This window comes from Orycteropus afer, unplaced genomic scaffold, assembly GCF_000298275.1.
Source record: "Orycteropus afer afer isolate SDZICR_OR568_19922 unplaced genomic scaffold, OryAfe1.0 scaffold00182, whole genome shotgun sequence".
NCBI classification, from domain to species: Eukaryota; Metazoa; Chordata; class Mammalia; order Tubulidentata; family Orycteropodidae; genus Orycteropus; species Orycteropus afer.
This window is the reverse complement of record NW_006921769.1, coordinates 913,100-925,974: the sequence shown is the minus strand read 5'-3', so window position 1 is coordinate 925,974 and position 12,875 is coordinate 913,100. Positions and strand designations below refer to the sequence as shown.

At 38.6% G+C, this 12,875-nt stretch overlaps 1 protein-coding gene across 1 annotated transcript in view; it reads left to right on the top strand.

The window, feature by feature from the left end:
• The window catches only part of ARHGAP18 (Rho GTPase activating protein 18), a 191,654-nt gene that overhangs the window by 100,536 nt on the left and 78,243 nt on the right, over positions 1–12,875 (top strand). The window contains 3 exon segments of the mRNA XM_007947358.2: positions 1,121–1,320; positions 5,357–5,592; positions 9,745–9,808. Of these exon segments, the coding sequence (XP_007945549.2) occupies positions 1,121–1,320; positions 5,357–5,592; positions 9,745–9,808 (500 nt within the window).

The window sequence follows — 12,875 nt, the reverse complement described above, 5'->3', positions numbered from 1 at the left end:
GATGATGGGCTCGAGTATAGCATGGATTGTGGGGCTGGTGCGGGATCGGGCAGTGTTTCGTTCTGCTGTGCATGGGGTCGCTATGAGTCGGAAACGACTCAACGGCACTTAACAACAACAACAACATTGTATATGAAAAGCTCTGTTGGTGCAGTGGTTAAGGCTTTTGCTTGCTAAGGTAAGGTGGATGGTTCAAATCCATCAGCTGCTCTGTGAGACAAAGATGAGGCATTCTGCTTCCGTAAAGATTTATAGCCTTGGAAACCACAAGGGGCAGCTCTGTTATGTCTTATAGGGTCTCTATGAACAGAAACTGATTTGATAGCAGTGGGCTTTTAAATTTTTTTGTATTGTGTATAGGTTTTTATTGTAAGCTTCTTTAATTCAATTTTCAAAGTAGGTGAGATGTGAATTTTTATTTGAAGTCATAAAAATATCTTCATTTATTCCATTTCTTTTCTTTCATTGATTATATTTAAAAGGTAAATTCTTAAGAGGTAATTCCTAACTCTTCAGAATTGCCAAGTAAGTTTTTACCATATTTTAAAATTGAACATTTATATTTTGGGTATATTTATAAGTAAATATTAAAAGTTGCTCTCTATAATGGAATGTATCAAATAACTTATTAAATTATACTTTTGTTCATAATTCAGCTTCAGATGTAAAATGGTAATTCCAAACATGCTTCATTCATTGGTTCTAGCTACTTGCTGTGTAAGGCTTGACTGAGTCTGTTTTACAAATATAAATGATAAATATTAAATGCTGTATAAAATGCAACCACAATTTAATTAATAGTGTGTAGTCAGAATCCATCCTGCTGCTTCCTAAGAGCAAACTTTCAAATTAAAAGTCTTAAAACAATTTTACTGAAATATAAATTGAAAATTAATTTACTGTATTGCTAATTATTCTTTACCATACTTCTCTGTAGAGAATGAAACTCTAAGCCTATTCTAGAGCATGTTATAATCAATGTAAATACTTTCAAAATACTTCTCTCTCTGTTTGTAGTCAAGGAGTTTTCAAATTCTCTAACTCTGTGCTGTGATAATTTTAGAAATTGTACAAATTTTTTATGTACTAAAATGAACCATTTTGTCTTTTAAATTTGTAGTCGCAGATATGGCCAATACACTATGAACCAGGAAAATACCGCCAAAGTTACAGAGAAGATACCATTCGACCGATCAAATTCCCAGGATTCTTTGGATGAATTACCTATGGAAGACTATTGGACAGAACTTGAAAACATCAAGAAATCTAGTGAAAATAGACAAGAAGAGCAAGAGGTGGTCATTGTGAGGGAGCCTGATGGTAATAACTAACTAACTAAAACTTGTTGTGTGAGGGCATATATATTTATGGGAAGGAACGCAAGGAAAGAAGGAGAGAAAGAATAAGTAACTGAAACTAAGATAACCTAAAAGACAATGTTAGTTACCTTCCAATTTGAAAGTTACTTGATTTTATTTAGCAGCTTTAAGAATATATCTGTCAAATAAAAGTTACATGAGTAAATTCTCTTGATTCTGGTTATGACTAGAATCTTGCTGGTGAAGCCTACTGTATCATAGACTCTTAAGATTAGACTTAATGGTTGAAATTGTTTAAATTCCCCTTAAATTCCTTCTGTGATATCCTAGCCGTGTGCTCATTTGGCCTCCAAAGTGGGCATGAAAAGCTGTGCAGTGAGAGGGTTTTCCCAGTCATCAGTCAGCGTGAGTTGTTTAATCTTCTTTATTTTAGTGATTTGCCATCTGCTTTACTCTAAGGTTCCCTTGCCATAGTCTTGCTTCTGGAAGAGCAGAGTGAGTCTAGTCTACTTTAAATATTTGAGAATAGTTATCTTGTTCCTGGTCAAGTCCTTTTTAGAAGGAAAGGCAATCTTCGTGGGTGGTTTTCAGAACTATTCCTATGTTCCTCATCCTGGCTTTCAATGTTTGTCTATTCCAGATTAGGTGAAATGCCACAGGTTTAGCCATTTAGTAAAGGCTATAGGTTTGGACAATGTTAAGAGGGTATTAACTTTTTTTTTTTTTTTAATTGTGATTTGGGTGAAAATTTACAAGAGGGTATTAACTTTTATAGTCTCTATACTTGTTTTTTTCTTCTATGTTGTCCATAATTTCTCTAAAGTCTTTACAGACATATTTCCCACAGGCTGAACTACTATACTTGATGTTCTGGAAGAAAACTACAAAATTTTACATTCCTTTAATTACGTATTATCTTTTTAACCAATTTGATTCAAGCAGTCACCAAGTTTTTGACACCCAATTCTGTCATCTGCTCTATTATTTCTCTTCCTATACTTTGTGCCACTTATAAAATTTAAACCTTAAAATTTAAACAAAAATGGAAAATTTTTGTAAATGCCAGACATAAAAGAAGTACTATCAATGACTTGTGACCCACTACTACCAGAGGCCTGCTTCTTAGGGGAACACCTACTTAACTAAAGGGCTTGAGGCCTGTTATTTAAGTAGCTAAATCTATGTAAGTGGGTTTTTCTCCCTTGTTACAATGTTACTTTTAAAAAATCTACCAATGATACTTTAAAAGGGAAAATCAGGAATTTTCCTTCATTTAACATTTCTTCAATGAAAAAAAAAATATATATATATACATATATATATATATAGTCATCTCATTCTTTTGTTTAGCTTCCCTATCATTTTACTTTCATTCTTTCTCAAATACATTACGAGCAAAATTGAGTTTATTTATGATAATCAATAATACCTCAGACTTCCTGTCTCTCTGTTTCAAGACAGAAGCAGCACACAAGTGGTCTGCTGGATAAGAGAACAAGTTAGAGAAAGCCACATTCAAGACGACATAACCGATAGTCATTAGCTGTTTCATTATCCTTCCAGGTTAAAATAAATTCAAATATTACTATTTACTGTGTGATCATCAAAAAGACTGGGAATGATTCTGCGTTTCCAGGCCCTTTCTTCAGTTTTAAGTTGATTGAATTTTACTTCTACTTATTAACAGAGCAAGTAACCATTATAGTAAAGCTTGTTTGTCTTCTTTATCCTAGCAATACCAGTTTTATTTTTTAACAACTTGGCTTTGTATAAAAACCAAAACTCACTGCCATCAAGTTGATTCCAACTCATAGTAACCCCCATTTGATTTCTGAGGTGATAAATCTTTACGGAAATAGATTGTCCCATTTTCCTTCCACAGAGTGGCTGGTGGGTTTGAACAACCAACCTTCTGCTTAGTAGTCAAATGCCTTAGGTACAGCACCACCAGGGCTCCTCTGGTTTTACATACGGGTGTATATATACTCTGGTAGCATAATGCCTAAGGCAATTGACTGCCAACCAGAGGCTGGCGGTTCAAAGCCACCAGCCACTCCTCGGAAGGAAGGTTGGGAAATCTACTTCCGTAGCGATACTGCCTTGGAAACCCAAGGAGGGGTCGCTGAGTCGGGTCCGACTTGAAGGTGCATAACAAGAACAACAACATATATACTTATATACCAGTACTGAATTCTACCTAAACAGCATTAATAATAATGATTTACATTTCAATAAACAGTTTTTGTTGCCTTATACACAGAATGGCTGGCCCCAGGTTATGGTTTTTAAAGCCACTCTTATTAATAATTGATTTTTGCTTTCAAGGATTATAGTTTAGAAGGATAATCAGGCAATACAATCAAGTCTTACACCAAGTAATATGGGCTATAATAGTGCTTTTTTTTTTTTTTTTTTAATTAAGATTTGGGTGAAGATTTACAGAGTAAATTCACTTTTCATACAGCAGTTCACACATACTTTGTCTCATGTCATTGACCATAATTTACAATGCAACAGCTCCCCTCCCACTTCCTCCCCATAGTTACCTCTTCCCAGTGTCTATCCCTCCATACTCTTCTGCACCCTGGGCTATCTCCCTGTGCATAAGCAGCCCTTCCTTCTCTCATGATTGTTCTCTCCAGGGCATGTGTCTACTTGAGGTAAATGTTTAACTCACATGCCTGTACTTTGTTTGGCTGGAAACCACAGTTGTGGGTTCAATTCCAGACCTGAAGGGCAGCTAGGGGCCATAGTCTCAGTGGTTACACCAGGCTCCATTGGACCAGCAAACCTGGTCCCCATCTTCTTTTTTTTTTTTTTTTTTCCTCCAAATGATTTTGAGTTTTGTTCCACATTGTTCTCCCTCTCTATGCAGGATCTCCTACATCCCTTCCAAGTGGATGGCAGTGGTAGCTGGGCACCATCTAGTTCTTCTGGTCTCATAGTTGTATAGGTTGCAGATCAGATGGTGTACCAGTCGCTAGGACTGATTGTTTCCATTAATTTTGGTTTTCTTCTTTCTTCTTGACGAGGAGAGACCCGTTGTTGCATCTAGATGGCAGCTTCCTATAATAGTGCTTTGCAAAGCTCTTCCCACATAACATTCTCACATTTGATTATAAGGTAGGCAGAGCAGCTATGCTGGAGTTTACAGATGAGAAAATGAAGGCTGCTTGAGGCACAGTGACTTGTACAAAGCAACATGGCTATCAGGGTGGAGAGATGGGGTCCAAAACCAGGTCTTCTTTGTCCTAAGTCTGTATTTTCGCTTTCCTCTCTTACTTACAAACATTGTTCTTGGAGTGAATCAGTTCTAGTTATCTTTCTCTTTTGGCATAATTAGACTCTACACTATATTTGCTTTACTGTTTACTTCCTACTTCCAGTATTTTGAAGTGATTCAGTTATTTAATTAGTTTTCTGTAGTAAGCCCTTTGCTGAAATATCGTTTGCTGCTCTTTTTCTTAATTTGTTAAAATAACATGAAATCTGACGTGCTGACTAGGAGGATTAAAAAATTAATTTGGAATTGATTAGTTCCTGATGTACAGATGCTCTTTACTTCTTTCCACACTCCCTATCAGCTACAGTGAACAGAAAACAAATATTTCTGTAAATTAGTGTTGCACTCTGGAGTATTAGACACTGGATGAATTTAAGCCAAGAACCGGGCTTTAACGTATGTTCTCAGCATTAACTTCCTTTTCTGCAACTCAATGGAAGTTATCTTTTCATTGCTTGCTGATCTCTGGAAGGGAAACAGTATCATCTTCCCTAGTTAATCTGCAGGGAAGTTGTAGAGGTTAATTACATGTGAAGTCATTTAAAATTTTTAATTGAGTATATATGAAATGGATCTAAAATTTGATATCTTTGTGGCTGGAGTTTATGGCAGTTGTCCAAGTTTCAGGTAATGATTCTTAGCACTGTGGTTTGTTTGTAATAGAAGGGTTTAGGTAAGAGTTTTTAACTGCTTAAAGAATTTGAAAGTTCTCAGATTTTTAAAACTTAAATACCATTTTTCTCTACTGTCTTAGAAGGAGAATTGGAAGAAGAATGGCTAAAAGAGGCCGGTTTGTCCAATCTCTTCGGAGAGTCTGCTGGTGATCCCTACGAAAGCATGGTGTTCTTATCAACATTGACTCGGACCCAGGCAGCAGCTGTTCAGAAAAGGGTAGAGACAGTCTCCCAGACCTTGAGAAAGAAAAACAAACAGTACCAGATTCCTGACGTCAGAGACATATTTGCTCAACAAACAGAGTCAAAGGAAAAAGTAGGTTTTTGTTTTGCTTTGTTTTTACATTGTTGTTGTTATGTGCTTTCGAGTCAGACCCAACTCACAGTGACCCCTCCTTGGATTTCCCAGGCAGTATCACTACGGAAGTAGATTCCCCAACCTTCCTTCTGAGGAGTGGCTGGTGGGTTTGAACTGTCAGCCTTCTGGTTAGCAGTCAAGTGCCTTAGACACTATGCTACCAGAGCTCAATTCAGTTTAGTTCAAATCATTAAAAACTTACTGGTCATCTCTCATAATCTAGGCACTGAAGCTCCAAGTTGGCACTGAGCAAGTGACTTAAACCTTGCCCTCCTGGGAGTTATCTTGATGGGGCAGAAAATTAAGTGAATTAAAATTCAGTATGATACTCCTTGTGTTGGGGGAAGTTGGTGCACTTGGTGCATTAAAGGTGGGTCTAACCTCATTAGGGTAAGGAGCTGTGATGGCTCAGTGCTTAAGGCATTTGACTGATAACAAGATGGTTGGTGGTTCAAACTTACTAACACTCCACTAAACTCATTAGGATGATAGGGAAGGCTTCCCAAACAATGTGACTGCAAATTGGTGATTATGGAAAAGTACTATGTAGATGGTTGTTATCTATTAATTCTTATAGGAATATTTAATTTTTTATAGTCTCCTTTCAGAATGAATAGAAGTAGAGTGTGAGGGAGATAACTGCAGCTGAGTTACAAAGTAGGAATCCTGAGACATGAGAAATTCCTTTTTATGCCTAGTGCTAAGCACAGAGCATATCATAGAAGATGTCAGAATACATTTGCTAAAATGATTAATTTATTGATGGAAGCCAGTGGAGTCTGGTGGAGACTGTAGGACTCACAAGTGAAGTGATACAGAGGAAGGTCTGGTAGAGAGGTAGAAGGCTTGTGTGATCTGCAACGGTGCCACCCCAAAACAGCCATTTGGTGAACTATTTGTTCCTCCTCTCTGAGGAAATAAGGAGCTTGCTCTGGAACATAAATTAATGTCTTTCCTATATCAAGAAAGTCTTCCACCTGCATCATACTGCCATAGGGAGAGGGAGAAAAAGTCACCTGAACCTAAATAGTGAGCATAGGGTCAAATTTGATTTACTTCTGATCTATCCACAGACCATACTTTGGGTAGCTTTGGTTAGAGACTCAATGGAGTTGTTGGAATGAGACCAAAGAAAGGGATGATGATTGTAATTCCCCTTATGTCAAAAGTAATTGTTATCACCATTATCGAACACTTATGTGTTAATTACTATTGCATACCTTATCTCATTTAATTCTCACAGCCATCCTGTGAATGCGGTATTATCATTTCCATTCAATAGCTGAGTCTCATAGACTTTAAGTAACTTGCTCAGTATCCTGTAGATGTTGTTGTTGTTATGTGCCCTTGAGTCAAACCTGACTCAAAGCAATCCCTCCTTGGGTTTCCCAGGCAGTATCACTACGGAAGTAGATTGCCCAACCTTCCTTCCCAGGTGTGGCTGGTGGGTGTGAACTGCCAGCCTTCTGGTTAGCAGTCAAGTGCCTTAGGCACTATGCTACCAGAGCTCCTATCCTATAGATGGTAAATCCAAATCTATCTGACTCTAAAATATGTGCTGTTAACCACTCTCCATCCTGCTATATTTGGATTTAGGTTTCTATACATGATTCAGATATTAAACAAATCTGAATATGAGATTCTATTTATATTATAAATACATGGCAACAAAAACTGTGATTCTTTAGCAAAAATAGTGGGAGAAAATGGCTTATATTTAAGCCTGAGCTTTTTTTTACTGTTTATACACATTTTATTCTTCAGAAAAATTCTTGTAGCTGCAGATTGCTACTCCATTTGCATGGCCAGTTTTGGATCAAACCCAATCCACTTATGGGAGTTTGGGGACTGGTAGATTTCTACAGGCAGGTCTGCTGCTGTGAGGCAGTTAAGCAGTTATCTACCACCCAGAGGTTCTGTGGGACATTCACTGGAGTTGAAGGACTAGTCTACATTTCCAGCTATAGAAAAAGAAATGGTAGGGAAATGAAGTATTATGACATTTTCTTCCCAATTAAAGACCTTTCCCCACCAAGGGAGTTAAAAGGAAGTGGAAATGGAGGAGAAGGTAGAGAGCTCAGCCTGAGCAAAAGATACACTGTGGGCAGAGTCTCTTCTGTGAGATTCCTGCCAGTCTCCAGGAGAATGTGGTTATTCCATGCAAGAAACAGCATTTTCCAGCAAATTCCTGGGTTATCTAATCCACATGGTTTGAGTCCAGGGTAATTGGTGAATCATATCATGTAGAGTCATTGAGAGAAACAGCATAAGTAAATTAATGTTAACTTGCTTACACTTCATGCCTTAATTGAAACACTGCCACTCATTAGAAATTTGTTTTATATCCCCTATCCCTCGAGCAAACGTGGGCCCCCATCCTCATGTGCAGTTCTTCTTTTCTCAGAGTTAGAATATGTTCAACTCTTCCATTTTAAATGCTTCCTCATGAATCTCTTGCTGACACTAGGAAATATAATACAGAAATGAATACCATCTGCATTGTCATCTTCAATTGCTGAGAAAAATAATTCTAACCACATACTCCAAAATATGTGTTCAAATATAAGAGTAGAATCACTCATGTGCTCCTTGTGCCATGGAGCTTGTGGGCAGAGGGGAAGGGGAAGGTATTGCCGTCGTCTGAGGTGATTGAAGTGGTGGTGGGCATCCTTGTATCACTTTTGTGATTTGGTAGCCACGGTGCAGTCCTGGGAGTTCTGGTAACATAGTGCCTAAAGCATTTGACTGCTAACCAGAAGGTGGCAGTTCAAACCACCAGCCACTGCTTAGAAGGAAGGCTGGGCAATCTACTTCCGTAGTGATGTTGTTGTTGTTATGTGCCGTCGAGTCAGCCCTGACTCATAGCGACCCCTCCTTGGGTTCCCGAGGCAGTATCACTACGGAAGTAGGATTGCCCAACCTTCCTTCCGAGGAGTGGCTGGTGGGTTTGAACCGCCAGCCTTCTGGTTAGCAGTCAAGTGCCTTAGCCACATACTGCCTGGGAAACCCAAGGAGGGGTCGTTATGAGTCAGATTCATCTCGACGGCAGTGAGTTTGGTTTTTTTTGGTTGTGGACTGTCCTGGGTACTACCAGTTTTTAAGAAGTACACTAGTAGCTTATCCACACCTGCCTCAGTGCTTTCCTAGATATTTCTTAGACTTGAGGTGGAATGAGGAGTCCTTTGTGGCCAACAGCTTGAGGAGATATGTGTGGTTATTACTTTAAAAATCATTCATTCAGATAGACCTCTTAGTATAATCCATCCATCTTTCCCTTTCTGATCCCTGGATTCCTTTTGAACCCATGCTAAGAAAGGAGGCCTCACTTACTAGGAGGGAGGCGAACCATATTTTACCATGTCTGTAAACTCTTGGAGGGTTACATTCTTCAGACATCACTGCCTCAACCCTTGAAAAGGAGTCTCTTCAAACTTCATAGTTTTCGTTGCCTATTTGGTAATTTAGCTTTAATTATCTCATATTTATTACTACTAGCTGTTTGTCGGTGATGGTGGTTAATTTTAAAGAAATTCTATTTTGTTACGTATATGTCACCTTGTATTTTTTAACAGTGTTATTGAGATATCATTCCCATATGTTATAGTTTACCTACTTAAAGGGTACAATTCAGTGGCTTTTTATATATCCACAGTTGTGCAATCTTCACCACAATTGATTTGAGCACCTTTTTTATACCCCAAAAAGAAACTCCATACTGGCCAGTAGGCACTCCTCATTTCCTCACAGCCCCTCTCTTACCCCCAGCCTCAGGCAGCCTCTAATCTACTTTCTGTCTCTTTGTATGTACCTATATTGGACATTTCAGATAAATGGAATCATCAAAGATGGGAGCCATCGTGACTGGCTTCTTTCACTCAGCATTGTGTTTTCACTGTCCATCCAGTGTTATGTCTTACCAATCACAGGTAATCATATATTTGTCAGATGATTGCTTGTTGATTATAGCCATACTTTTTCCACCCCCACTGTGATTCTCATAACTCTGAGTGTATACCTTGTACTCTAAAGGTTGGAAATGGAATTATTTGCAATATAATTTTCTCTGGTTGTGAGCTGGAGATGACTAAATGGCCCATTTTCTATCTTTAGGCTCCAGATGGCACGGAATCTCAGTCAGTCAGAACAAACGAAAACAAACACCAAGGAAAAGATGGTATGTTGGACATGTTCTCCTGTATTTTCCCATTTATTACTATAACAAACAGATAGAACCTTTTAAAACAGTCCTCCTCAATTCTAGTAAACAAATTGTATTAAAATACTAAGGTGCAGTAAGTACACGGATGATTGCATGAGGCTGAGTGTATAGTGAGCCCTCAATTTCTTTATCTTTGTAGCTGTCTATCTGTTCCAACAGTTATGTGCACATTCATATCCCTCCGAGATGTTTACCACATGCCAGACATTGTACACAGAGGTTTACCTCGTTTAATACACTCAAGAACCCAACCTAGCAGTTACTTGCCTTAGTTCTCTAGTACCACTGTAACAGAAATACTACAAGTAGATGGCTTTAGCAAACAAATTTTTTTCTCACAGTTTGAGAGGCTAGACTGTGAATTCAGGCTGCTGGCTCTAGAGGGAGGCTTTCTCTCTCTGACGGCTCTGGCGGAAGGCCCTTGGCCCTTCTGAGCTTCTGTGTCTGGGCAGTCTTTCTGTGGCTTGGCATCTCTCTTTCCTTTGCTCTGCTCTGCTCACTTTTTTCATATCTCTTGTATCTCAGAAGAGACTGACTCAAGATATACCCTATACCAATCCTGTCTCATTAGCATCAAAAAGAAAACCTATAAAGAAACGGGATTATAACCACAGTCATAGAGGTTAGGCTTTACAACATATATTTTCTGGGAACACAATTCAAACCATAACAGTATTGTTCTTAACCCATTTTATGGATGAGAGAACTGAGGCTTAGAGATATGAAGTCACTTTCCACAGGTCACACATATGGTAGGGGAAGCCAGAACTTCTGTTTGCTTAGCCTTCATCATAATTCCTAACAAGGGAGTGATTTAACTTTAATTATCTCACATTTAATCACTGGTTTTTGTAATTTTAAAGAAATTTTATTTTTCTTAGCTACAACTAAGCACCTTGAGAGAATGAGTAAACTTTTTTAAAAAACTATATTTCATTACTTATATATTAAGCCGATAATTTTGTTTTATAACAACATTAAGATATCATTCTCATACCATACAAATCACCCTCTTCTAGTGTATTTTGCTTCAATGGTATTTGGAAACTTGTTCTCAAATCACAAGTCCTTAATTCATAAATGGATTTATTTTCAGACATTTCTTGCATAGTTGATTAAAATTCTCCTTTTTTTTTCCTTTTCCTTTTCCATATTTGTTACTTCAGAAATGAATTAGAAATTCAAAGCATGGATGGAAATAAATATGAAGTTTATTAGTATTTTATGAAAAAAGGTGTTATAGCTATTTCATTTGTTTATGAAAAAGAAAAATATCCTAAATTAACGGCATAGAGTTAAGCTTATACATTTGGTCCTTAATGTATTTTTATTTTAAAAATTATGACAAAGGTAGTCTATGGCTGCTGGAGTCCAGTTCAGGGACTTGTTCTTTTTTCTTGTTTAGATTTTTGACATCTGATACCTGGAGTGGTCATGTCATCAGTTGTATTATGTTTGGATGGTGATTAGTGGGAAAATAGGTGTCAGATAAACTGTGAAGCACTGAGAGTTATGGGATCCCAGCCTTCCTACAAGAATCACCTGTCAGTCGAAGATTGTCTGGGGCATTTTGGAGTCTTTGCAAATTCAGTATCTCTAAGGTTCCTTTTATATTCTTCTTAGGACTTCTATCCTGCACTCTTGAGTGAAACAAAACAAGTCTCTACATGCTGTTGTCGTTGTTAGCTGCTATCAGGTTGGCCCCTGACTCATTATGACCCATGCACAGTGGAACGGAATGCTGCCTGGTTCTGTACCGTCTCCACGACCACTTACAGATCAGACCATTGGGGTCCACAGGGTTTTCTCTGGCTGATTTTTTGGAAGTATATTGCCAGGTTTTTTTTCCTAGTCTGTCTTAGTATGGAAACCGCACTGAAACCTGTTCAGCATTGGAGCAGCACCCAAGCCACCACTGACAGATGGGTGGTGGCTGTTCATGAGGTGCATCGGCCAGGAATTGAAAGCAGGTCTCTTGCGTGGAAGGCAAGAATTCTACCACTGAACCGCCACTGTCCCCATGTATCTAGATAGAGTAATTCAAACCCACCAGCCACTCCTCGGAAGGAAGGTTGGGCAATCCTACTTCCGTAGCGATACTGCCTCGGAAACCCAAGGAGGGGTCGCTATGAGTCGGGGCCGACTCGACGGCATATAACAACAACAACAACAACATATAATATATTATATATGCTTGCATGTGTGTATATACACACATTTGTTGTTCCTGTGTGCCATTGAGTCAATTCCAACTGTAGCAACCCTGTAACATCATGTTAAACCACCCATAGGGTTTCCAAAGCTGTAATCTATAAGGAAGCAGACTGCCATATTTTTGTTCCATAGAGTGGCTGGTGGGTTCAAATCTCTGAACTTTTGGTTAGTAGCTTAGAACCATCGAGCCACCAGGGCTCCTTCATATATACACATACATAAGCACTTACTATTTACTATTATTTGGTGGATGTTTCTCTCAATGACATGTTTTATATCAGGATGGAATTACTGGGTATTTCCTCAGATCTGTGTACCAGTAACCATTTATGTGGCAAGCAAGTTAGCTTGACTAATCAGCACTGGGCTGCTGGAGAACTGGGTCATCAGGGGAGATGCTCCTTCTGTGCCAATGCCAATATGCTTTGGGGAAGAGTGGCAATAGCTAAACAGATACCGAGGGAAACATGGTCTTTTCTTAGTGTTTTCCTCCCTCACCAGAGATTGTAATGCAGGCTATATAAACAGAAGTTCTGAAAGACAAGTTCATTATATGAGTGCTTTGTAGCCTAGCTTGCAGGAGGCAAGTGAAATGTGACAAATTGCTGCCTGATTTACATCTGCTTTTGCTGGAATGCTATGAAGTGGGCAAAGAGCCTCAAATCAGAATAACAAGAGAATCTGTGTAAAGCCATCCAAGTCACGGAGTATTTACTACTGCACCTGTTCTGGGCAATGCCATGCTCTTTTGCTAGCCAGTGAATTAACCAGTGCTATGCAAACATTGGAAGGTTTGGAATAAAATGCA